General features: G+C 38.0%; 1 protein-coding gene across 1 annotated transcript in view; it reads left to right on the forward strand.

Annotated features, from left to right (window-relative positions):
* Window positions 1-9,363: 9,363 nt before the first annotated feature.
* Window positions 9,364-22,573, forward strand: part of LOC104680961 (regulator of microtubule dynamics protein 2) — an 84,261-nt gene continuing 71,051 nt past the window's right edge. The window contains exons 1-2 of the mRNA XM_010387073.2: window positions 9,364-9,510; window positions 13,308-13,775. Of these exons, the coding sequence (XP_010385375.1) occupies window positions 13,324-13,775 (452 nt within the window). The 5' untranslated portion in view covers window positions 9,364-9,510; window positions 13,308-13,323. The remainder of the gene's footprint in view (window positions 9,511-13,307; window positions 13,776-22,573) is intronic.

Here is a 22,573-nt window from a genome sequence, read left to right on the forward strand (position 1 = left end):
AAAGTGTAAATGTTTATTCTACCTGGGTACAAGTATGGTGGGTTTTCTTCCAAGTTGTACTAACAAAGGTCACAAGCACAGCCACACCCTACAAGGCCTCTCACTTTATTTGTAGAACACTAGAAATACTTCAAATGTGATACGAAGGTCTTTGAAAATCTAAGTGACCTCCTTAGGTTCTAATTCCAAGTTCGTGAATTTACAAACACACTACAGAACATGACAGCAAAGAGGTGAATACACTGCGTTTTCCAGAAAACCACTGGAAATAATCTGAAATCTGAAATCAATGCCAAGTGAAGATAATGAAAGTGCTTTATCAGTGTTTGTTTAAGGTCAAAACTTGGAATATATTTCAAAAGAACTCAGCATCTCTACAAGTAATTCGTGTTTTGTTAGTCATTTATTAATAAAGGGTAGCATTTTTCATTAATATTTTTATTTTCTTCTAAATGATGTACATGGAGAAACTTAAAACTTGTTTTTCTTTTTTGCACATCAAAATTAATTAGCACTAGCACTTTCTTACCTTTCTGTGCATTCACTGTGTAAACCTAATCTTGCCATCTCGAGCACTGGAAATACACACTAGCAACTAGGCTTGCGCAGGGAAGATGAGAAAATTGTAAGCGAAGAGCTCTGAGTTTCTATGCAGTGTGTGACCCAGACAAGTCACACATTACATAACCACTGAGATTCTCTTTCCTCCTCTGCAAAATGGGAATGAAAATATGTGCTCTGCCTACCTCAGAGGTTGAGGTGACAAGCACAAGCCCATGAAAGCACTGTGAGCACTGCAAGTGCCCCATGAATACAATTGTTATGTCTGATAGAGGAGGCAGAAAGCATTCTCATACTTCATGTATCAAACCTTTGATTATGTCCCCTGGACATACACATCCTGAGAATTAACTTCTGGGGGAAAAGAAATTTGGCAAGTACAGAAAAATTGTGACACAAATGATTAATCTGGGTGATAACAATAAACCTGTTGGCCAAGTTTTTAAAAGTATGAGTTGCTCATAATCACGGCCTCATGCAGGCCACCAAGTCTTGCTAGAACATGTGAGCTCTTAGAGATGTCAAACAGGACCCAGAGCCAAGAATGCTCTTACTCAAAGAGGTCTGAGAAAAGCAGGGACAGTTTCCTGTCATGCTAAAATGAATCTCTTTTCTTACTGCTCTTCCTCTCTTTGGCAGGAAAAGTTGCAAGAATGGCTAATAAAGTTCCAAAACCACAATTTCATTTGGATGCTTTCAACATGGTTTTTGAACTTTGTTTTGCATAAAACACCAAAAAATGAATGAATGAGTAGATGAAGAACAGATTTCAACAGTGGTTCCTCAAGAATGATGCTGCCTCATCTCATTTGCTCTTTAGAAATTCATCAGAACATCATCTATACTGCTACATGCAACGTTTTCCAAAGGATGGTCCTTGCAACATCAACTCAGAATACTCTTTTAAACTGAAATTTCCTGGGCCCCATCTCAGACTAAGAATCCAAAGGTTTGGTGGTCAGAGAATCTGCATATCTTGAATGAATGAATTTGTTAATAGAAAGGGGTCTGGATCCAGACCTCAAGAGAGGTTCTTGGATCTTGCACAAGAAAGAATTCCAGATGAGTCCGTAAAGTGCAAGCAAGTTTATTAGGAAAGTAAAGGAATAAAGAATGGCTACTCTATAGGCAGAGCAGTGGGGTTGCTCCACCAAGGATACTTATAATTATTTCTTGATTATATGCTAAACAAGGGGCAGATTATTCATAAGTTTTCTGGGGAAGAGGTGGGCAATTCTCAGAACAGAGGGTTCCTCCCCTTTTTAGACCATATAGGGTAACTTCCTGACATTACCATGACATTTGTAAACTGTCATGGCACTGATGGGAGTGTCTTTGAACATGCTATTGCATTATAATTAGCATATAATGAGCAGGGAGGACCACCAGAGGTCACTCTCGTCACCATCTTGGTTTTGGTGGGTTTTGGTTGACTTCTTTACCGCAACTTGTTTTGTCAGCAAGGTTTTGTGACTTGTATCTTGTGGTGACCTCCTATCTCATCCTGTGAGTAAGAATGCCTAAACTTCTGGAAATCCAGCCCAGTAGGTCTCAGCCTTATTTTACCCAGCCCCTATTCAAGATGGAGTCACTCTTGTTCAAACATCTCTGACAGATTGATGGACAATAATTCAGTCAGTTTATATGCACATAACCCCTCCATCTTTCATTCTGCAATCTTAATTATGAATACTGCATAAGAGATTTAATAGGCCTTGCAAAACAAAACCAGTGACACAAACATTTTAAGGCATACGCATACTTAGAAATAATGCAAAACATTCGAGAGTAAATTCTAACAAGAAAAGCTAATTTGAAAAACAGAAATATCTTTAGACAAAATTTAGGTCTCCAAGGTAAAGTAGAAAGTTTCCAAGTATTTTTGGAAACTTCATTTCTCCTTTCTCAGTTTCTCTACAATTCCATGCTCCCAACCAAACTTACAGAGGTCTTTCTCCTCTGTAAGCTATCTTACTTGGCATTAGCCAATTTGAAAAAAAGAACTAGCAATCACATAGGCTGATCACATACAGAAAACTTGCCAAAACTTCTGGTTAAAAGTGAAGAATTCAGATATCTGGATATTTTAATTTATCCATAAATCCATTCATTCAAGATATGCATTACTGAATATTATGTACTAAGGGTAGAAAAATGACTAAGACATGGCCCATGCTTTTAAGAAAAATTATTCAAAATCTAGAGATTAAGATCTCATAGGATAGTCTTTCAATACTGGGGCATTGCCTAACAAGCCTATAGAAGCATTTTTTAAATCTCTAGAAGAATGTACCTGTGTTTGTGCTGTTTAGTGTTAATTAAGGGCTTAGATGCCGTGAAATTACATGTTAACATAAATTAGTTGGCAGAGACCAGAGATGTTGCTAAACATCCTACAATGTAGAATTCTCCCTACAACAAAGAATTCTTTGTCCAAAAAATCAATAGTACTGAAGTTGAGAAACCCTGTTCCAAAGACATCAAAAGAGAAACCGGGAGACCTTTGCCCTCCTTGGAAAGAGAAGTTTTAATGGTTTCTGCCGTAGGTTGGTATATGGGACAGAAGTCAGGAAGTGAAGACTGTGAGAGGACACTGCAGGTTTTTCCTAGTGGAGGTTAAATAAGGAAGTGCTAGCATGAAAGGGGAGCCAGGGTTAGTGGAAGTTTCTTTTAGGAAGGATAATTGGTGGTACCAAAGTATTTTAAAGTGTTTGAATCAACTGAAGTTTTTATTTTTCATCTGGATGTTAGATGACTTTGAAGCTTTCATCTAAGCCATGTTAACAATGTATTATCTTGATGAAAGATCTTTACAGTTTCTACTTCTTTAAAAGGGGAGAAAATAATGCTGCCTATTTATGGCCACATCTCATAATCGCACAGATTTAGCAAAGGAAAATACCCAAAGCACCTTGATGTCTAATGTTGGATTCTCACTGTTAAATATTTTATGAAAATATTTTGAGCTTTTGTAACGTCACTCTGTAATCTTAGTGCATTTCTGTAGGTAAATACCTGAATTATTCAAATTAGTTTATTAACAGTCTTTCATTTATTAAATACACATACTCCTTGAGTTATGCTTCTTGTACAATGAGTGACTGGCTGCTCATTATGTCTCAAAGAATGGTTCCTCTCAGCACCCTTTTGTTTGAGAAATGGGGGGTTTATGATACTAGAAGAAATAAATGTGAAGTTATTACTGTCGGAATTGTCCTTTTTTGGTTATCTCTTTAAAGAAGTTGTTTCTTAAGGGTTGCTTTGCCTCGTGTGAGAAAGTCAAAGAGTGCTGTGGTGGAATGGGTCATTCTCTTCTTGCTGGAAGCCTGGCAGAGCCTGTGGCTGGTGGTAAGAAGGATTCTTTTTGCACTAGCTGGTAAGTGGATGTCAGAGCTGGAGGGTGGGGATTTTCTGATCATTTGACATTGGACAGTTATCAGCTGCAGCAGTTGGCAGGGACAAGTTCAGTTTTTTGTTTTGTAAGTGGAAGCAGCCAAGGCCATAGCAACAGATAAATGATTTCCTGACATCAGCAGGTCCAGTCTGAAGTCAGTGCCAAATCATACCGTATGTTATCACATAGGGTATAAAGGGTTTTATGGGTTTCTCACAGAAATTAACCACCATTTATAGCATAATTTCCATGATATGTCCCATGTTCCAAACAATCAAATCAAAATTATTTTGGATCACAATACACATGGGTTCGTTACTCTCTTCAGTCAGGCTTTCTTCTAAAATCACTACAGTAGTGTTTCAGTTTTCAACTTTTTCTAGACTGTCTTCTCTGGGAGTCCAAATATGTGTCTTAATAATGATAGAAGTATAATTTTTATAAAATTCAAAAAGTTCTAACAATGGTTGGTTAATTAATGTGTCTCTATTGCAATATATGAGAGTAGATTCTATTTATTTATTTGTATACCCAGGGGCTCTGTCTACTGAACAATTTCTTGAAAAGGATCTGCTCCTAAAGGGAAAATCACTTTTCTTTGTATAGTCTGAAGACAGTAAGTCTGGAAAACTGCTAATCCCAATTTCTCCCAGCAGAATATTGTCTAAAATTGACTTACCACCCAAATCCAAAATGAAATATTTTTTCCAATTACTATATGTAATTAAGCACATCCAGTTAACTTTTTGTACACGTTAACAACATTTTGTCTGATGATGATGAACATTCACCTTTGTTTTTAATTAGCCCCAGTGAAACCGACCTTAGCTTGTGAAGTTGATGTATATATTGTCAAGAGTGTCCCTGAACATCGTCTCCCAGGATGAAGAAAGAACGCAGAGGGAGGGCAAAACCACTCTTTCCTCTGAATCTGTCAAGTTCCATTTTAGATTGTATCCAAGGCTGTGCTTTATTTACAAAGGCCATGGAAAATTAGTGGAGGAATGTGACTTAAAAAATCTTCCACAATTTCTAAAGAAACGTCATTCTTTTCTTGAATCATCACTGAAATACTGCTGAAAACCGCTGAGCAAGGTTAGTACATGCCTTTCTGAAAATGACTTTTTTCATGGAACAAAAACTTAATGTTTCTAATGAAATAGAACTTTCTAATAAGAAATCTATATCCTAATGAGGTATGTATATTTTTAATAAATTGATTCAACATTGAACTGCTAAGTAGTATAACATAAATATTGTTGTTAATCTTTCTTTCATACATATCTTTTTAAAATACCATTTTTAATTTGTTCAGTATGGGACTATTAGGCCAACCATTTTATTGGATTTAAGTGATTAATAATTTGTTGCACTAATCAGTCTATGGAAATATTTAATAAGCTTATCCTAATGCTTTTTTCAGAGAAAACATTTTTCCCTTAGAAAGTCCAAGTTAGTTTCTTTTCAGAAATGTTTTTTGTAATTTTCCTGTGTTCTAGACACTAATTTTTTTAAAACTACATCAGACATAGTACTATATTCCTATTTTCCCCAAATTCTATTCCTAGCCTAACCTGAATATCATGAAGACTAAGTAATTTTATACTCTGTGGATTAGGTTGTGGTAAACTGCAGAAAACCCCCCATGGGATAAACGATCAGATTTGAGAATTCAGTTTCTTCTCTAACAGAAGCAGTGAAAGCTGAACCTTAAATAACTGAAGTGGGGGATACAAACGATGTAATATCACATTAAAAGGGCTATTATGTTCTTGTAAATGGTGCTATGAAGAGCCCCTTCAAGTGTTCTATCAAAGGCAGGGTCTGGGGGTCCAAGCTGGGCTAGGTTAAGAGAAAAGGCTCTCAGACAAAGGTAAATTTGATTATTGTCTCTAAAACTGACTACATGGCCTGGGACAAGTTTCTGCACCTCTTGAAGACTTGGTTTCCTCACCTGTATGTTATTTACTTCATTAGATTGTTGGGCAAATGGAATAAGATAATTCATATGAAGAACGAAGCTTGAAAACTGTGTAGAAGACTCAATAAATGGTCTTGCTGTCGCTGTTGCTGCTGCCCTTTGCTCCTCCTCGTTTACAAATGATTCGGGGAACTTACAGCTTCAGTTACACCTGGCAGACTTCTTCCTCTGCCCCTGCTCTTTGCCTGTGCACTTCTCCCTCTCTCAATGGTTAGGGTGTTCTTAATTTAAAATTTTTTTCCCCAGCTATTTGCAGTAAAATATTTCCTTAACCCCTTCCTTAAAATACTTCCTTAAAACCAGCCTGGAAATGAAGAAGGTTGATTCTGCTGTTTTGAAGTGGGGGTTGGGGATTGCATAGTGGTACTAATTACATCTGCAGCTCAGCCCTCAGTTTACAAATAAAGAAATTCAGAATGTAAGTTTAATAAGATTTGGAAATACTTAACAACAAGGAACTAGAAAACTGAATAGTTATATAGCATATTGGTAACTGTTACAGGGTTAAAACTAACTTTGTCATTCAGTTGCTTCCTGGAAATAAAACCACTCAAATAAAACCTAAAAAAAAAAAAAATTAACACACCCGTCTCAAATTACTATAATGAAGGACTATACATTTCCTCATGCTTTTCCCTCAAATGTACATATTACTTTCAATTTTTTTTTCAAATAGTTATCTCATATAGAGGGTGTGTACCATGCCAGGTTCTCAAGATACAAAGATAAATGCTACCATCCTTGAAGATGTTCACAGCCTCACAAACACAGTCACTGGCAAGCAGTAATTATATAGTGTACATGAGAGAGGTCTGCTGTAAGCTGGCAGAGAGGCGTTTTGTATTCATTTAAACTCCTGGTCCTTCCTTAAGTTTTGATGGGGCATGAATGAATACTCCTTATGGGGAAGGAGAGAGTGTGTAGCTTCTCAACGGAAAGAGGTTGAAGTGGATGAATTGGTTTTGGATGGGTGGCAAGCAGCAGGACATTCCAGGCACAAGGAACAGGATAGAAAGGATATAGCTTGTGGAGTAGACGATCTAGCTTAGCTAGAGCTGAAGTGTAGAATGATGTCTGGTGGAAGTCATGGAGAAAAGCTGGAAAAGTAGGTTGGGGCAAATCGTGAAGGGTCTGTACCCACTCCTCCCAAATGATTGCAATGCTGTACTGGTTCTGATGAATAACAGTAACTCTGAGATTCTTAGTGTGTTCTGGTTTTTCCTTCAGATATTCCTTTTAGACTGAACGTTCCTAGTAGTGGTGAGGGGAATCATTTCTTCTTTTTTATGTCACCCCTGCAACAGTACCCGGTAAAGATGGTGCCTGTCTTTGCTATTTAGTTTCAGCTTTGCCAAGGTCAATGGTTGTCACTGCCCCTGAGTTTCTACCTTTCAGATAATTTTTACTGGTCAAGGAATAGAAACAAAGGTTTTGGAAAGGAGCAAGTGTGACATAGTCTATGTCCTGAACTTGAATATCAAGTCAGTATCAGCTGCCATCTTCCTCTTGGAATAGACTGGTAAGGCCTTGGTCACAGCCCAGATGTCACATTTTTATTGAAAGCCTCTTCCGTGTTATGTGCCGGGGATGCAGCAGTGAAAAATCAGTGGGCTCCTGGAAAAGCTTAAATTTTGTTTTAAATACTAAAAAGCTCCTTTTAAGTATTAGTGAAGAGACAGTCAAGTTTCTTTGGTACCTAAATCTTGCTAAAAGAGAAATTTTTTTTGCATGATCGGTTTATATCATATTGTATTCTAGTGAAATAAAGCTAGTATTACATTGCTAGGTTGCTGCAAAGCATAAAAAATAGGAGTGAAAGTGGGTTTGTAGAAGGTAATATCTTACTAGTTTCGAATCTGAGAGACTAAAGATTAATCTGCTCTTTTCCCAAATACAACTTAGGTTTTTTTGTTGTTTTTTGAGACAGAGTCTCATTCTGTCCCAGGTTGTTGAGCAGTGGCCTGATCTCAGCTCACTGCAACTTCTGCCTCTGAGGTTTAAGCGATTCTCATGCCTTAACCTCCCGAGCAGCTGGGACTACAGAAGTGTGCCACCACACCCGGCTAATTTTTCTACTTTTAGTAGAGATGGTGTTTCATCATATTGGCCAGACTGGTCACGAACTCCTGGCCTCAAGTGATCCATCCGCCTCGGCCTCTCAAAGTGCTGGGATTACACTCGTTCGTGAGCTACTGCGCCAGGCTACAAATTACTTTTAATAAAATGACCATGGCCAGGCTTACTTATTGTTCAATGCGGCTTGCTTGAAGCTCAAGAAAACATTTTAAAGAGCCTATAGAATCCCTGAATCCCTATCCGTAAGCAGTAGCATATGGATTGCAAAAGAAGCCTTCTGGATTCTTCATAGCTTTATGGGTGTTGTCTGTTGTTGCTGTTTTAAGAAAGAGTGTACCCATTTTTAATTCTGCTCAATATATTGGTGGGAAGTTTCGAGATTGTTATGCAAATCTAAGCTTAAGGCAGTAATACTCAAGGTGAGGACAGTACAGAAGGGGTGTATGTACTGCTTTTTTTCTTTTTTTGGGGGGACGCTCTATCACCCAGGCTGGAGTGCAGTGGCACGATCTCGCCTCACTGCAACCTCTGCCACCGGGTTCAAAAGATTCTCCTGCCTCAGCCTCCAGAGTAGCTGGGATTACAGGCGTCCACCACCACGCCCGGCTAATTTTTTGTATTTTTAGTAGAGATAGGGGGTTTCGCCATGTTGGCCAGGCTGGTCTCAAACTCCTGACCTCAGGTGATCCGCCTGCCTCAGCCTCCCAAAGTGCTGGGATTACAGGTGTGACACACCGCGTCCAGCCCAGTTTTTAAGAGCGTATTTAGTAGAATTAGTTTCATTATACAAACCACAAAAAGCTGGGTAAAACCTTAAATGGCAGGCATCTGAAAAAATAGCGGATTTCATCTAAAGGCAACTCTGAATGGCGGGGAGAAGGAAGAGGCTGGCAAAATTCTCATTAAAATAAAATGTGAGTTAAAGCTATGAACACGGGGCTGCGGATATCAACAATTAGTGCAAGGCATCTGCCTTTAACTCAGTTGTGCAGAGTAAAGTGCAAGGTTGTGCCTAGAAACGGCACAGAAAAAGGGTTATCTAGGGGAGAGGGAGTGGATTTGGGAGCCGGAAAGAAGCGAGCCGGGGGTGGGCGTGCGGAGTGGCAGCTACGCGAAAGGGAACCCGTTGGGGCTAGCGCGGAGGCCCAGAGTCCAGGCGGCGGAAAAGGGGCCGACTGGCTTCGAAGGGAGGCGACGGCCGAGACACACGGCCCGGCGCGAGCCAGGCGCCTAGCGGCGTGCGATTTTATTCTGCAAAAGGTGCACCCAGCGCCGGTCCCGGTAGAGTTGAACCCACCGCGAGAGGGGGCAGGAGCGGCGGGCCGAGCGGCCGCGGGCTCCTCCCCCGGCGCCTCTGCTATCTGGGTCAGGACGCGACGGCCGCGGCGCGAGACCTTAGGACCCGCGGACTCCGGGACTACTGTCTGCCCGCCACTGCCAGCCAGCAGGTCCTGGTCTCCGCTCTCCGACCGCTGAAAGGCCAGAGCACTCAACACAGGTGCGTGCGCAGTCTGGGAGGGGGCGGCTCAGCCGGTGAGGGCCGGACCGGGCCGGGGACTTACGGAGGGAAGCGGAAGTACTTGCGGTGGGGACGACTGCACTTCCGGGTCGGTGTGTCCCTGCCGAAGCTTGAGTCCGCCAGTGAGCGCTGCTCTGTGTTCCCCGGCTGGAGCTGCGGCCCGTAGTGGCTTCCTGGGTGTATCCCTCGCTGACCCTGCGCAACGGAAGCCCTAGTCCCGGAGGTCGCCGGTGTTTCCTCGCACGCTGCCCCTTGTGGGGTGCGTGGGGAACAGGAAGTTTGCTGCCTCGGCCCGGCTGGTCCCTGCAAACCCCAAAGAATTTCAGGAGAGGCACTTGCTGGGCTGTCGCTTCGGCTCCTTGGATCTTAACCTTTCAGCCTTGCGCAAGCGTTTTGTTTTTGTGTGGGGTTTCTTTGCTCTCAGACTTGGTCTGTGCCTATTTCACACAAAAAAGGAGGCCAGATTATCAGTGCTGCCAACATTGGGGAATAAACCAAACACCTGGGAGCCCTGAATTTAAAATAAATTATAAAATACAAAAAAAAAAAAAAAACCATGAAAACCCGATGAAATGACCAATAGAATTCACTTTGAAAGTACCAGGTTTTCCGGGACACTGTAGGAAATCTGATCACTAGTTCAAGTCTCAGTGCAATTCTCTTAGGAAACTTAAACCTTGGGCTTTTTTGTAATGTATCTTTATCCTTGCAAAATTTTTCATAACTTCCCCGAGTTTATTAGTTATGCATTTTATAAGGGTCTGCTGATGAAGTAAATGAATATATATGCTAGATTTATGGTGAAAGCATTATAATTAATTTAGTAAATCATAATTTCTACATCTAAAAATTAAAACTAGAACATGGAAATGAAATGTTTCTTCAGACATTTCTTCAGAAAACATTTCATATTCTAATTATCTTTAGAGTCAACATTTTGATGTCATTTTAGAATACTTGATTCTCATCTCTGTTAACCTTTAATTAATTTTGCACAGTTAAGTGCCATAATCTATATTAAAATGTCATTTTCCATTGTTATTAGCACCTTACAAATTGAAATGTAACATAATACTTTGCATGTGATTAAAATCCGTTTGGTAAAGTTTTTAATTACTATATTTTTATACTACAAGTGTATGCTGTTAACATAATTAGAAGTATGAAAGCTAACAAGGCTGGAGGCGGTGGCCCATGCTGCTTATCCCAGCACTTTGAGAGGTGCAGGCAGGATAACTTGGGCCCGGGAGTTCGAAACCAGCCTAGCAACAAAGGGAGACTCACTCTACAAATAATGTAAAAATTAGCCAGGCGTGGTTGGCCATGCTTGTGGTCCTAGCTACTAGGGAGGCTGAGGCAGGAGGATTATTTGAACCCAAGCGGTCAAGGCTACAGTGAGCAGTGATTGTACCACTGCACTCCAGCCTAGGTGACAGAGCGAGACTCTCAAAAAAAAAAAAAAGCTATGTAAATGACTTCATACAACCTTTGAAATTATTCTGAAGGCAAGCGAGTATTCTGATGTATTTTGTACATTATTTTTAATGTGTCATTTTTCAAATTATCTGTGTGGAAGCACATTTGTTTTATACTCCTATAAAACTCAAACATTGCTTGAACTATTAGTCTTTAATTGTGTTTGTTTAAAACATATCCGTTCCATTGATTCTATTTTTTTCTAGTTAATTTTCGTGGTTCTGAAATAATATTTCAGCTCTGAGCATCTTTGCTCAGTCAGCACTCTCCTTCACCTCCTTGTTGATGCTTTCCAAATCTCCCGCATGTTGTGGGTGCATCCAAGAGTTAAGAACAGGGTGTCAAAGGTGACAGTTTTCACTTCCTAATTGGATGATCACTGGGTAAGTGACTTGACACCTGTGTGCCTCAGTTCACTTATCTGCAAAATAATAATAAGTCCTGCATGGAAGACGTGATTTGGAATTGGTGCGGTTTCTAAAGAAAGGGCCAAGCAAAATATGACTGCTGAAACCTGGTTCTGTCTCCACAATAAGTTCTCCTTCCTAGATAGATTTTTACTTCTACTTATTTGCTTATTAAATGAAAATATTTTCAAACTAGGCTATATTAATGTAAAAGTCCAAGATATGGGCAAAAGAAAGCAATCACGATAGGAAGATTCCCTTCAATAGACCTCTATATGAACGAATGGACATCCTGCCTTAATAATTTTATTGACAAAAATAAAGATGATTAAACTTGATGTGTGATTATTAACTGGAATGCAATTGTAATTAATAAGCATAGAGTGATTTTTCTTTTTGCAGTAAGCTTTCAAGATAATTTAGTTTCATGATATAATTTTTTTGTAGGAATACATTTACACATCTAGCAATAATTAGCTATAATTTCAGCTGAAGTTACAAATTGATTGGAATCTGCTGCTGGCATGTCTCCTGGATGAGCTGGGAGTGGGCAGATGGTTAGACTTATAGTTTCTAGTTTTACCAATTAGGTGAAAAAAAATTTTCAAGTTAATTCCAGGCAGATTTCTGTGAGGTAAAGCAGGCCAGATTAAGTACCCAGGCTTTGTCTGGAATCTTTGGTTTGAAATAAGGGATTCTTAAATCTCTTGGATATAATATTTACTAACACCCGAGGTAATTTCTGGAAGATTATTTTAAAGTCAATCCTTCTCATTGACACTTAGGCCTGTAATGAAGTGTAGAGCATCCAAACAGGATACTTTCTGTGTTCCAGGCATATTCCAGTAAAATAGGAATCCAAAGACATTCTTTTAAGCAGGGTTTTCAGAAATAGATTATGGCTGCTTGTTCTCTCAGACCCTCTTCCATAGGGCATTTGTGAGCCCAGAAATCCTAACCATTAGACCACCAAGGAAGCATTTGAAACATTACATTTAGTTGGCCATTTAAGGTGTAAGAAACAATGCTTGATAGAATATGTGGAATCATAGGATACACAGCAGAGGATGATGAATTTCGAGTATACAACCTAATTCAGAATTTTCATCTTACTGATATTTTTTCACCAGTTCTCACTCGCAGCTATTTACTTGGCTTCCTATCTCACTTAGAACAGTGAAGCCATCAAAGAGAGCTTGCATAACCTCCCAGCACTGCATCTACCCACCTACCTAAATCTCTGCTCACATAATCTGCCTTTTATGACTATGAATGAATGGTTTATGTTCCCATCAAAAGTCAACTCCTGTACAATAGAGTCCACCTCCTTTGCCTTCTCAAGTTTATTGCTATGCAGTTTTCTGTATGTCTACTTCATCAATTGTTCTTTTCTTTTTATGGGGTCTTTTCTGTTGGCAAACAAAAACTGTTATTTCTTGATTTTTTGGCACCATTTGCCCACTTAATAATGGCATAATTTCTCTTCTATTTGTTTTCTATTTGCCCACCTGTTCTTTTTTCTCCTTCTCCTGCCTTCTTTTGGACCAAGCAAGTATCTTTAGTGTTCTATTTTTATCTCTATTATTGGCTTATTATGTATTACCTTGGATTTTTTTTTTTTTTTACTTTTTAGTGGTTGTTTTAGTGGTTTGCTTTTTAATGGTTATGCATCTTTAACTTAATGTGATAATTCTTCATTGTAATCTAAGATTCTTACAACAGTATACTTCCATTTGTCCTTTTGGGCAATTGTCCTACTTTTTATAAGCCCTGTGATAGGCATAGAGTGATTTTTGTGATGTAAACTTGGCTTTTGTTGGTTGAAAAAGCACCTATATTTTTGTTTTGGACAAATACATAAACATTCATTTACATTTATGTTTTTAATTTTAGAAACAAAAACCAAGAAATGTCTCCTTCCACAAACAAAGAGCTGATATTTGGCATCATGGTGGGCACTGCTGGAATCAGCTTGCTGCTCTTGTGGTACCACAAGGTCCGTAAACCAGGGAGAGCAATGAAGTTACCTAAATTTCTTTCTCTGGGTAATACATTTAATTCAATAACTTTGCAAGATGAAATACAAAATGACCAAGGAACAACAGTGATCTTTCAAGAAAGACAACTTCAGATACTGGAGAAGTTAAACGAATTACTGACAAATATGGAAGAACTCAAAGAGGAAATCAGATTTCTTAAAGAAACTGTTCCAAAGCTGGAGGAATATATACAAGATGAACTTGGAGGGAAAATAACTGTTCATAAGGTAAGCCCTCAGCACAGAGCAAGAAAAAGAAGACTCCCTACAATTCAAAGTTCAGCAACAAGTAATAGTTCAGAGGAAGCAGAAAGTGAAGGAGGGTAAGTTTCTTTAAGATATTTCTCATGTTGAATTGATTATTATCATTATTACTATTATTTAGGTATTTTCATTATGGATTCCAGTCATGTATTCTGCTGCTCACATAAAGTGAAAAGGAGTGATATTTTGACTGAGATTATAATTAAAGTCATATTCAGTAGTCAGTATTTAAGCTACTTTAGACCATACTGACCAAAGGAATATAAATAACTTGTAGCAGGTGGTATTATGTGAATATTGAGGAAGGCAGTAATTATTTGCCAAAGTGTATAACCTATTGTTTTAATGTGGCCACTGTGTGACTCCTTATATGAGAATTCTCTAGACCACTCCTGTTCAAAAGAACTTTCTGCAGTGATGGAAATGGTCCCAGTCTGTGCTGCCCAATATGGTAGCCACTAGCCCCTTGTGGTCACAAAGCACTTGAAATGTGGCTAATGCAACTGAGGAACTGAAGTTTTCTTTTATTTCATTGAAGTTGTAATTATATTTAATTGTAATTAATTTAAATTTAAATAGCCATTTGGGCTACTGGCTACTGAATTGTAATGCAGGTCAAAAAAGACTTGAGAATATATAGGTGATTCTGTCTCATTTTTGCATGGGTTAATCCATTGAATTCTAACACCAGAAACATCAACAAATATTTTTTTAGGGAAAAGCAAGTAATGTGTGAATAAAGAAATTGTGCCTGACTAGTGTTTTTGAGGAATAAAATAGGCAGGTAAAAAAAGGAGCCCTAGTGAATATGATACAGCCTGAAATTCTTGAGGGCAGTGACCTTGTGTTTTCATTGTAAATAATCCTAACACATTATTTCTGTGCGTAGCACAGAGTAGATGCCAGTAAAGATTTCTTGAATGAATGAATGATCTGCTAAATTACCATGGAATTGGGAGAAGAAATCTGGAAGGAGGAAACAAAGGATCTGGAGGGAGGTGCTAGGGATAAAAGCATAATTTCGTCGATTAAAAATGTAAATAGTTGATCAGGTCTTTGACATCAGTGCTAGGACTGGAATTGTTTAGCCTCTTTGTAAGTGAACTAGAACAATGACTCTCAATAGTTTTCAAATAGGGCAGAGCCACAAATGATAGCTCTAGGAAGATCTAAAAAATTTGTGTTCTTGAACAGCAACAAAAAGTTGTTGACTGGTTTTAAAATAGGGAAGGGAACTATTCAGAAGGAATCTAAAATAGTCTTAAGTCATTTGAAACTGTAACTCAGAAAAGAGACCTAGTACTTATTTATTATGGATGTAGAAAACAGCAGGTTAGTACTCTAATAATAACAAAAATCCCAACATAGCATTGAGCATCATTGAGAGTTATCGAAGACAAACCAGATGGTTATCCTACCTGTACGTAAATCTATGGTATTTCCTCATCGTGTGTCCTGTGTGCAGTTTTGGCAATTGCATCTTAGAAAAGACCTAATGCAACTAGGGACTAACCAGAAAAGATCCACTAGACTGAGAGGAAAAATCCAGTTATGCTAAAGGAGTGTAGACCAAAAGGGTGAATGGCCTTCGATCTAAAAAGACACGGGTTAAGTTGAGCATAGGCTTATTCAAGAAGTTCTAAAATTCTAGAAAAAGAGGCAAACTGATAAGTTTAGGATTCATTTAGGACAAGTATAAAGAAGATAATTATGGGACTTAATGAATTTCAAGTAATGATGTAGGCACAGATTTTTTATGTGGGTTCAAGAAGGATTTGTGAAAGTTATGAATGACAGTAACGTACAGCTAGTTGAAAAAACTAGACATGTCAAAATTTTAAGACTGATGTCAGGAGAGACATTCCCTCCTCTTGCTTGATCCTAGGTGCCTTTGTTAGCAATAAAATACTAGAGTAGATGCAGTACATCCCCAGTGCCTTGAACTATATTACAGAAAATGGCACTCAGTAAAGAAGGGGAGAAGCTTTTTCCTGTTTAGCTCTCCTTTAGAAAAATAAACAAAACAAGCAGACAAACAATTTGGATTTTTTTGAGAAAGGAATAAGATACAAAAAATTTAGATGTGAAATCATTCTAAATAAGCATGTAGAAACTAACTTTAAATAAATAAAATATTTTTTAAAAACAAGGTTTTTGTAAAGTACGTTTGTGTAAATTTTAGATTGCCTGTCTTTTTATAATCTCCTGTGGGACTGAAGACTGGCCATGGGGAGTAGAGTCATACCCTCTTTCCTACTTTTAAGGTGGGATGTGCTCTTCATACACAAGTGTCCTTGATAGCAAAAATTAAAACATTAAGTGACAGTTACATGTTCCATATGTAACATTTCTCTTTTACAATAGGTACCTGAAGATTTTTACTTCTTTTCAAAAAATGGATATCAGCCACAATTTTCTAATACTATTTGTTTCACATAAGAAAGGAAAAATATCTAATTCTATCCTTAGTTGTTGACAAAAACTTGAGTGGAGGACTCATGAAATTTGGGTAGATCAGTTGAACACATTTTCTGTAACCATTAGAATCTCTTGTATGCTGTCTCTTAGTACACAAGTATTATTATGGACCTATGCATTTATGCCTTTTCTGGGGCTCAGCTGATTTTCTGCTAGGTATGGTGGTGATGAACAATGCTCAGATTCTCATAAGGTGGCCCTCAGAGGAGTCTGTTAAGTTTGTGTCTGTGTCCTTTTTAGCACTAGTGTTAACATTTTGGAAAGCATCTTTGCTTCTTGGTAATCACATGCTTTTACTTTTTTTTTTTTTTTTTTAATTTTTTTGTCACTCCAAGACAGAATCAGCTACTGCTGTGGCAGCCTCAGTTTCTTTCGGTGAGAATAGTATTCAACTCCAAAAGCTGGGTATATGGGGGAGTACTATTTTTAGGGAGGACGGTATCAGAGGCTGGTTGGGTCCCTTTGAGGACACGGTAAAAAATATACTCTTAAGGTCTCTAGTTCACATTGATGTTTTCATTTAAATTTGAGTGATTTCTGAAAACTTTTCAGTTCATTTTATTTTTTAAGCTTCCTACTTCTCTTTGTCATATTTGACTTATGTTGCTTTATCACTCTATGGGTCTAAAACTATTATTTGAGTTACAATATTATATGAAGCTTTAGAAGCATCTTTTTAAAAAGTTAACTTTTATTCCAGTTGAAAGTAACAAATTCATTATTCTTTCAGTTCACTGTGAGCTTTAGGAAGAATAGATGAGTTTCAAAATTAGACTCAGGGTTGTATAGTGATCATATGGGTCTTTTTTCTTTTTTTCTTGCCCTACGTACTTTCATTTAGTGTCTGGTTCATATGATACCCTCATATAGTATCAACAGAAACAGTACTGATTATTCGAAAAGAAAACAAAACCCCACGAATCCACTCCCAGAATACCATAGTAGCAGGCATAGTATGTATTACCTTAGATAATATTACTTCATAAATAATAGAGAATGATGATGAAAGTAAGACCACAGACAGATACAGGTTTTTGAGGTTTTATTTGAAACTCTTAACTTTCACTTTTATGAGCCAAAAATATAGAAGTGCTTTTTGTTCATTTGTGTTTTTACTCTTACCATTATTTGCTCCTGTCAAGTCAGTTTTAATGTGGAACTTCAGTTGTTGAAAGCATGGAGATAAACAGAGATTCAGAAGCTCATTGTGTGGTGATTTATATGCCTTGCTACTATAGTTGTCTAAATTTGCAAAACAAAGTTGTTTTCTACTTCTGATCTTTTAAAAAAGGAAACATCACGTATGTAATTGAAGTACCCACTCTACTCCTTTCTCTCAGGGAAATTATCATATTGAAGTTGGTGTGCATTCTTCCTTTGAAAGTAGTAATGTTTCTCCTGCATGTGCACTTTTATATAAACAAGACATAAATGGTTTTTTGTTCTTACAATTTACATACATGTCATTATATGGCACACACATTTTGTAACATGCTTTGAAATACATTTTTTTGAGTTTTTTTATATCTATATGTATATGCATAAAACTATTTCTTTCTTTTTAACTGCTATGCTGCATTCCTTCGAATGAATATACCTTAGTTTATTTCCCTGTTGATGGATGTTTAGGTCATCATGCTTTTGCTCCTTTTTTCTTTTATTGAATTCTGGGATACACGTGCAGAACGTGCAGGTTTGTTACATAGTTAGACATGTGCCATGTTGGTTTGCTGCACCCATCAACCCGTCATCTATGTTAGGTATTTGTCCTAATGCTGCTACCCCTCCCCATACTCCCCACCTGCTAACAGGCCCCGGTGTGTGATGTTCCCCTCCCTGTGTCCATGTGTTCTCATTGTTCAACTCCCACTTAGGAGTGAGAATATGCGGTGTTTGGTTTTCTGTTCCTGTGTTAGTTTGCTAAGAATGATGATTTCCAGCTTCATCTGTGTCCCTGCAAAGGACATGAACCCATTCTTTTTTATGGCTGCATAGTTTTCCGTAGTGTATATATGCCCCATTTTCTTTATCCAGTCTATCATTGATGAGCATTTCGGTTGGTTCCAAGTCTTTGCTATTGTGAATAGTGCTGCAATAAACATACATCTGCATGTGTCTTTATAGTAGAATGCCTTATAATCCTTTGGGTATATACCCAGTAATGGGATTGCTGGGTCAAATGGTATTTCTAGTTCTAGATTCTTCAGGACTTGCCACACTCTCTTCCAAAATGGTTAAACTAATTTATACTCCCACCAACAGTGTAAAAGTGTTTCTATTTCTCCACATCTGTTGTTTCCTGACATTTTAATGATCACCATTCTAACTGGTGTGAGATGATATCTCATTGTGGTTTTGATTTGCACTTCTCTGATGAACAGTGATGATGAGCTTTTTTTCATACATTTGTTGGCCACATAAATGTCTTCTTTTGAAAAGTGTCTTTTATATCCTTTGCCCACTTTTTGATGGGGTTGTTTGCTTTTTTCTTGTAAATTTCTTTAAGTTCCTTGTAGATACTTAATATTAGCCCTTTGTCAGACAGATAGATTGCAAAACTTTTCTCCCATTCTGTAGGGTGCCTGTTCACTCTGATGATACTTTCTTTTGCTGTGCAGGAGCTCTTTAATTAGATCCCATTTGTCAATTTTCGCTTTTGTTGCAATTGCTTTTGATGTTTTAGTCATGAAATCTTTGCCCATGCCTATGTCCTGAATGGTATTGCCTAGGTTTTCTTCTAGGGTTTTTATGGTTTTTAGGTCTTACACTTAAGTCTTTAATCCAATCCATCTTGAGTTAATTTTTGTATAAGGTGTAAGGAAGGGGTCCAGTTTCAGTTTTTTGCATATGGATGGCCAGCCAATTTTCCCAACACCGTTTATTAAATAGGGAATCTTTTTCCTATTGCTGTTTTTGTCAGGTTTGTCAAAGATCAGATGGTTGTACATATGTGGTGTTACTTCTCAAGCCTCTGTTCTGTTCCACTGGTCTGTATATCTGTTTTGGTACCAGTACCGTGCTGTTTTGGTTACTGTAGTATAGTTTGAAGTCAGGTAGCGTGATGCCTTCAGCTTGGTTCTTTTTGCTTAGGATCATCTTGGCTATACAGGCTCCTTTTTGGTTCCATGTGAAATTTAAAGTAGTTTTTTTCTAATTCTGTGAAGAAAGTCAATGGTAGCTTGATGGGAATAGCATTGAATCTGTATATTACTTTGAGGAGTGTGGCCATTTTCACGATATTGATTCTTCCTATCCATGAGCATGGAATGTTTTTCCATTTGTTTGTGTCCTCTCTTATTTCTTTGAACAGTAGTTTGTAATTGTTGAAGAGGTCCTTCACATCCCTTATAAGTTGGATTCCTAGGTATTTTATTCCTTTCGTAGTAACTATGAATTGGAAGTTACTCATTATTTGACTCTCTATGATTGGTTTATAGGAATGCTTGGGATTTTTGCACAATGATTTTGTATGCTGAGACTTTGCTGAAGTTGCTTATCAACTTAAAGAGATTTGGGGCTGAGACAATGAGGTTTTCTAAATATACAACCATGTCATCTGCAAACAGATATAATTTGACTTCGTCTCTTCGTATTTGAATACCTTTATTTCTTTCTCTTTCCTGATTCCTCTGGCCAGAACTTCCAGTGCTATGTTGAATAGGAGTGGTGAGAGAGGGCATCCTTGTCTTGTGCCAGTTTTCAAAGGAAATGCTTGCAGGTTTTGCCCATTCAGTATGATATTGGCTGTGGTTTTGTCATAAATAGCTTTTATTGTTTTCAGATATGTTCCATCAATACTTAGTTTATTGAGTGTTTTTAGCATGAGGGGGTGTTGAATTTTATTGAAGGCCTTTTCTGTCTCTGTCAAGATAATCGTGTGGTTTTTGTCATTGGTTCTGTTTATGTGATGGATTATGTTTACTGATTTGTGTAGGTTGAACAGCCTTGCATCCCAGGGATGAAGGCAACTTGATCGTGGTGGATAAGCTTTTTGATGTACTTTTGATTTGGTTTGCCAGTATTTTACTGAGGATTTTTGCATTGATCTTCCTCAGGGATATTGGCCTGAAATTTTCTTTTTTTCTTGTTGTGTCTCTGCCAGGTTTTGGTATCAGGATGATGCTGGGCTAATAAAACGAGTTATGGAGGAGTCCCTCTTTTTCTGTTGTTTGGAATAGTTTCAGAAGGAATGGTACCAGCTCCACTTTGTGCCTCTGGTAGAATTCAGCTGTGAATCTATCTGAACCTGGGCTTCTTATGGTAGGCTATTAATTACTGCCTCAATTTCAGAACTTGTTATTGGTCTATTCAGGGATTTGACTTCTTCCTGGTTTAGTCTTGGGAGGGTGTGTGTGTCCAGGAATTTATCCATTTCCTGTGGATTTTCTAGTTTATTTGCATAGAGGTGTTTGTAGTATTCTCTGATGGTAGTTTGTATTTCTGTGGAATCAGTGGTGATCTCCCCTTTATCATTTTTATGGTGTCTATTTGATTCTTCGCTTTTTTTGTTCTTTATTAATCTGGTTAGTGGTCTATCTATTTGTTAATCTTTTCAAAACACCAGCTCCTGGATTCACTGATTTTTTGAAGATTTTTTTGATCTCTCTCTCCTTCAGTTCTGCTCTGATCTTAGTTATTTCTCATCTTCTGCTGGGTTTTGAATTTGTTTGCTCTTGCTGCTCTAGTTGTTTTAATTATGATGTTAGGGTGTCAATTTTAGATTCCTGCTTTCTCCTGTGAGCCTTTAGTGCTATCAGTTTCACTCTAAACACTGCTTTAGCTGTGTACCACAGATTCTGGTACGTTGCATTTTTGTTCTCATTGGTTTCAAAGAACTTATTTATTTCTGCCTTAATTTTGTTGCTTACCCAGTAGTCATTCAGGAGCACGTTTTTCCATTTCCATGTAGTTGTGTAGTTTTGAGTGAGTTTCTTAACCTTGAGTTCTAATTTGATTGCACTGTGGTCTGAGAGACTGTTTGGTATGGTTTCCATTCTTTTGCATTTGCTGAGGAGTCTTTTACTTCCAATTATGTGGTTGATTTTAGAATAAGTGCTATATGGCGCTGAGTAGAATGTATATTCTGTTGATTTGGGGTGGAGAGTTCTGTAGATGTCTATTAGGTCTACTTGGTTCAGAGCTGAGTTCAAGTCCTGAATATCCTTGTTAATTTTCTGTCTAATTGATCTGTCTAATATTGACAGTGGGGTGTTAAATTCTGCCACTATTATTGTGTGGGAGTCTAAGTCTCTTTGTATGTCTCTAAGAAATCGCTTTATGAATCTTTGTGCTTTTGTATTGGGTGCATATATATTTAGGATAGTGAGCTCTTCTTGTTGAATTGATCCCTTTACCATTATATAATGCCCTTCTTTGTCTTTTTTGATGTATGTTGGTTTAAAGTCTGTTTTATCAGAGACTGATGCTGCAAATCCTGCTTTATTTGCTTTCCATTTGCTTTGTAAATCTTCTTCCATCCCTTTATTTTGAGCCTATGAGTGTCTTTGCATGTGAGATGGGTCTCCTGAATACAGCACACCAATGGGTCTTGACTCTTTATCCAGTTTCCAGTCTGTGTCTTTTGATTGGGGCATTTAGCCCATTTACATTTAAGGTTAATATTGTTATGTGTGAATTTGATCCTGTCCTTATGATGCTAGCTGGCATCATAAGTTGATGCCCATTAGTTGATGCAGTTTCTTCATAGTGTGGATGGTCTTTACATTTTAGTATGTTTTTGCCATTTCTGGTACTGGTTTTTCCTTTTCATGTTTAGTGCTTCCTTCAGAAGCTCTTGTAAGGGAGGCTTGGTGGTGACAAAATCCCTCAGCATTTGCTTGTCTATAAAGGATTTTATTTCTCCTTCACTTATGAAGCTTAGTTTGGCTCGATATGAAGTTCTGGGTTGAAAATTCTTTTCTTTAAGAATGTTAAATATTGACCCCCACTCTCTTCTGGCTTGTAGAGTTTCTGCAGAGAGATTTCCTGTTAGTCTGGTGGGCTTCCCTTTGTGGGTAACTCGACCTTTCTCTCTGGCTGTCCTTAATATTTTTTCCTTCATTTCAACCATGGTGAATCTGACAATTATGTGTTTTGGGGTTTCTCTTCTTGAGGAATATCTTTGTGGTGTTCTCCATATTTCCTGAATTTGAATGTTGGCCTGTCTTGGTATGTTGGGGAAGTTCTCCTGGATAGTATCCTGAAGTGTGTTTTCCAACTTGATTCCATTTTCCCTGTCACTTTCAGGTACACCTGAATGTAGGTTTGGTCTTTTCACATAGTCTCATATTTCTTGAAGGCTTTGCTCATTCCTTTTCATTCTTTTTTTCTCTAATATTGTCTTCATGCTTTATTTCATTAAGTTGATCTTCAGTCTCTT

This window comes from Rhinopithecus roxellana, chromosome 17 (assembly GCF_007565055.1).
Source record: "Rhinopithecus roxellana isolate Shanxi Qingling chromosome 17, ASM756505v1, whole genome shotgun sequence".
NCBI classification, from domain to species: Eukaryota; Metazoa; Chordata; class Mammalia; order Primates; family Cercopithecidae; genus Rhinopithecus; species Rhinopithecus roxellana.